The sequence below is a fragment of the Trachemys scripta genome, chromosome 6, assembly GCF_013100865.1.
Source record: "Trachemys scripta elegans isolate TJP31775 chromosome 6, CAS_Tse_1.0, whole genome shotgun sequence".
Taxonomy (NCBI): domain Eukaryota; kingdom Metazoa; phylum Chordata; order Testudines; family Emydidae; genus Trachemys; species Trachemys scripta.
In genome coordinates this window covers 45,572,357-45,577,094 of record NC_048303.1, presented here as the reverse complement: position 1 = coordinate 45,577,094, position 4,738 = coordinate 45,572,357, and the positions used below count along the sequence as shown (strand labels likewise).

At 41.3% G+C, this 4,738-nt stretch overlaps 1 protein-coding gene across 1 annotated transcript; it reads left to right on the top strand.

Moving 5' to 3' along the window:
- Positions 1–1,069: 1,069 nt before the first annotated feature.
- TMEM174 (transmembrane protein 174) lies at positions 1,070–4,264 on the top strand. Its single transcript, XM_034773502.1, is given in 2 exon segments — positions 1,070–3,185; positions 3,187–4,264. Coding segments are annotated over 2 exon segments (690 nt in total). The 5' UTR covers positions 1,070–2,888; the 3' UTR covers positions 3,580–4,264.
- Positions 4,265–4,738: the final 474 nt, after the last annotated feature.

Below are 4,738 nucleotides of genomic sequence, written 5' to 3'. Positions count from 1 at the left end.
CATCTCCCCCACTGCCGCGCTGCTGAAACAAAAAACAAACAAACAAACAAAAAACGCCAAGTGCCGCCCACCACCCCAAGATTGGCCGCCCCTTCCAAGCTGCCGCCCCAATCACGTGCTTGGTCGGCTGGTGCCTGGAGCCGGCCCTGTCTCAGAGAACAACAGACAAAGGGAAAGTTTCTTTCCCAATTTAAAAAGTTCTACCTTCCCATTGGCTCTTTTGGTCAGGTGCCCACTCCTTTTCTTTTACCTGTGGGCTTGTTAACTGGGTTTACAGGTAAAGCAAGCAGAGAACAGACACCAAGAGCGATTTTACAGCTAACTGTCTGGCTGGGTGTCCATAAGGGAGCTACCCACCTCCCCTTCAGTTATCACAGATTTTATAGTAAGGTTTTTGATACAGTCCCACATGACATTCTCATAAGCAAATGCAGTCTAAATTAAATTACTAAAAGGCAGGTGAAAAACTGGTTCAAGTACTGTACTCGAAGAGTACTTATCAATGGTTCACTGTCAAACTGGGAGGGCATATCTAGTAGTGTCCCACAGGGGTCAGTCCTGAATCTGGGATTATTCAATATTTTCATTAATGATTTGGCTGCTGGAGCAGAGAGTATGCTTATAAAATTTGTTGACGACACCAAACTGGGAGGGGTTGCAAGCACTTTGGAGGACAGGATTAGAATTCAAAATGGCCTTGACAAATTGGAGAATTGGTCTGAATTCAACAAGAGAAATGCAATAAAGACAAGTGCAAAGTACTTCACTTTGGAATGGAAAAATCAAAGGCACAGCTACAAAATGGGGAATGACTGGCAGAAGTGCTGTAGTACTCTGGTACTATTATAAAGAGGGCTGTGATCTATTGTTCTCCATGTTTACTGAAGGTAGGACAAAAAGTAATGGGCTTAGACTGCAGCAAGGGAGCTTTAGGCCAGATATTAGGAAAAACTTTCTAACTCTAAGTATAGTTAAATTCTGCAATAGCCTTCCAAGGGAGGGAGTGGAATACCCATCACTGGAGGATTTTAAGAACAGATTGGACAACACCTGTCAGGAATTGTCTAGGTTTACTTGGTCCTACCTCAGTGCAGGGAACTGGATTTGCTGACTTCTTGCTGTCCCTTCCAACTCTACATCTCTATGGTTCTATGATGCTGCACTTATATATTAGTTAAATTTCAACCTAGAAGCAGAAAAGGGGGTTTAGTTTAGGGAGGACAATTGGGAGTTTTAACTTAAATACTTCAAATTCTACCATCCACGCCAAGCAGCAGAACACTGCTCTAGCTCATTTTAAGAAACTCAAACTATCAATGGCCTAGGAAGAAGTAAATTGTACTCTTCAGTTCCACCTCTTGTGTAGCTGTTAGTAAGATGGGTCATAGAATATAGGTGATACTTACAGGATGATAGACTGTGTATCCTGGAACGCAGAAACTAAAATAAATGTAGGGTCATTGTAAATAACTAAGTGAAGAAGCACTCACAGCAAAAAGGGTTTACCTGATCCTTGAATGTATAAATGGGAATATCAGCTAGGAATAGAGAGGTGACATTACATCTGTCTACACCAGTGGTAATAATGTATCTAATTCTAGCATCTACATTTTAAAAGGAATGTTGGAAAAATTGGAGAGAGTTCAGAGATGATCTGCAAGAATGGTTTATGGTCTGGAAAACATAAGAGATTTAAAGAATTTACTCCATTTAGTTTATTGAAGATAAAGTTAAAAGCTGACAATCTCAATCTATAATTACCTACACAGGAAGAAGAAATCTGATACTTCAGGACTCTTTAATCTTTGAGAAAGCTCCAGTGGTAGGATGTTGTGTAGTCACATTGCTTAATGTACTACTGGCAGGCGCTCATATATAACAGCGCTGAGTACAGTAGATCAGTATTTCTCAATGACTGGTCTGTGGAGTGGCACCGATCCCTGAGATCTCCCTGACACAGTTTAGGAAGGCAACAAGCCAGTCCCTGGTATCAAAAAGGTTGAGAAACTCTGCTGTAGAGACTCTATGTAGATTAGAAATGGTCAGAGCTCAAACTAGGAAAAAATACATGTTTTTTCCACAGACAGTGATTGAATATTGGAACAGCTTCCTGAGGGCTGTGGTAGATTCCTCATCACTTTGCGTCTCTAAGATAATGCTCTTGGTCAACAACAAATTTAATAGGATTAAAACAGAAATAAATGAGTGAACTCCTATGGCCTGTGTTATGCAGGAGGTCAGCTTAGATGATCGTCATGGCCCCTTTGGGCCTTAAAAATCAAACATTTTTAATAGTTTTTTTTTAATCATGAAAGTTCTGGACTCCAGGCAGAGCTGTAATAGAAGTCCAGCCTTAGCTATAAGTATCACACTACTGAGTGTTGTGAAGCATTCAGACTAATGATGTTCTACTTGAGGTGTATTTTTCTGATATATAACCCTGCAGATTTTGGTTGTGGGAGTGATTGTCCCCAGGAGATTAAGTGAGTCATCACAGTGATGGTGACTAAATATATGTATGTTGGATGCATCAACTGCAGTTGAGATATGGCAGTTATATGTCTTTCCCAGTAAGCACTGACGCTATAAGGAACAGCCAAAGAATAGGATAAATAGAGGGACAAACAGCCATGAAATATTAAAGCAGTTTCCAGGAGCAAGCACCATAGCAATAGATAATTGAAGGCATTTTAAGTGAACCACTTCAGGCTTCACTTCCCAGACCTTTATTCTTCCAAGCAAAGTTTATTTCTTCACATGATGCACTCTGTTAACCATACACATGCAAAGTTCTTATATACCTAATCTGACCCTTTGACTTCAAATGCTACCTAAGATCTCTTACAAATTTCATCTCACTTGAGACCAAAGAGAATTGGTGTGTAGCAATGGAGCAGAACAACAACAGTGTAGAAGATTTCTCTTTCAATGTATTTTCTGTCACTCCATATCAGCCCAATAGATCAGATGTCCTGGTGTCAGATGATGACAAAGCTGGTGCCACTTTACTCTTTTCAGGTGTTTTTTTAGGGCTGGTGGGGATCACTTTCACAGTGATGGGATGGATCAAATATGCTGGCATTATTCACTTTGAGTGGACTCAGTTATTAGGGCCTATTCTGCTCTCTGTTGGTGTGACTTTTGTTCTGATTGCCATTTGAAAATTTAAAATTCTGACATGTAAATCTTGAAAAAAAATGTGATGAAAGTGCATCAGCTACAGACCAGTCTCCAAGTGGACAATCCTTTGTTTTCACTAGAATTAACCAACCTATAACTTTTCATGGTGCTACAGTGATACAGTACATCCCTCCTCCTTATCCAGCCCAGGAAGGCATTGCTGTGAATCCAGCCTATTTGCATCCAGTGCTCAGTTATTGTGGTGTTGCTTCATCCAGTGGATTAACAATTCCTTCCCCAACCTCTCCTCTGTACTCAAACTCTCATATTGTCCACTCTCTGCATAACCCAGCTTTTACTGAAGATGAAAACTACCCTGCTTATCTGGTAGCAGACACAAGAGACGAGAGGTTAAGTCTACTGAAATGTTTATTAGTTAATATGGATATAGTCATTTGAAATTTTAAAGCACTTCATGAGTGCTAAGTAGTATTGTTATTACTAGTGCTAAGTAGTATTGTTATCCAGTCAAATGCTATCGAACCCCAGTGTTGTAGTGCTTCCTGTGTACAGCATTATTCATGTATTTATATTTTAATATGCATGCTTTGATTTATGTCTATGTGGTATCTTGTATTATTTACCTGGGAAATGGTAATGTCAAAAATTTGTTACAATCACCATCTTGAATGGTGTCTAGTAGTTGTTTGGCAGCCATGTTGGCTACCCTTCTCTTTGGAACTTTGGCACCCTTTTGTGGAAAGGCGGGAAAAGGACCGGTCAGGTGGTCACTAATCTGCCTAGAGACAAGAGGATATAAAAACCACACACATGGGCTCTAGGGTGCTGTCCCCCCTAGAACCACTGGAAAATCTCTGAGAGAAACCACCACAGCTACTTATCTGAGAAGTAATCCTGATCCTAATCCTGGTTCAGCAGTCAAAGGTCCAAATCCCTCCTGCGCCGCCTGTCATCCCCAAGCACAGTGATAGGTCTGGATCCAACATATCGAGGCCGAGGCAGACAAACTTTGATCTGTAAAGTATAAATACCTCTGTCTGTCATTTGTAGAGGGAAAGGGTTCTGGGCTTCATGCCCATGCACGCCACTGAGATATTTTGTCCATAGACTTACCTTATGTTAAATAAAGCACTTTTTAGTTTACCTTTTCTTGTCCCTTATCCTTATTTGCAATGAGATCAATTAGGTGATAGATCCTAATTCAGGGACAGTTGTATCTGTGACTTCTTAGCAGGGGTCCATAACATCCTTAATTTCTTCCCCCACATTGATACATGGTAACAATTGGAGACGCTGGCAGGACTCCTGATTTTGGTCGCAGTGTTAATTAATTATAATTTCCTCGGTTAAGTCTTGCTAAAGATCCATTGACCTTGTGGGAGGTAAACTGCTCTCCCAGCAGCGACGGGAAGGCAATTCCGGCTCAGACCGAGGGGTCCGTGGAAGCCGTGAGATTTGGGCCTCAGGTTGTAAGACCTGTGGAAGCCACTAATTGGATTTTGGTGGCTCTGGCCAATAGGGCCCAGAGAGCTGCTGCTTTTTGCTCAGGCTGTAAAAGCCCGTGGAAGCAATCCACTGACTCTGACCCTGCAGTTAG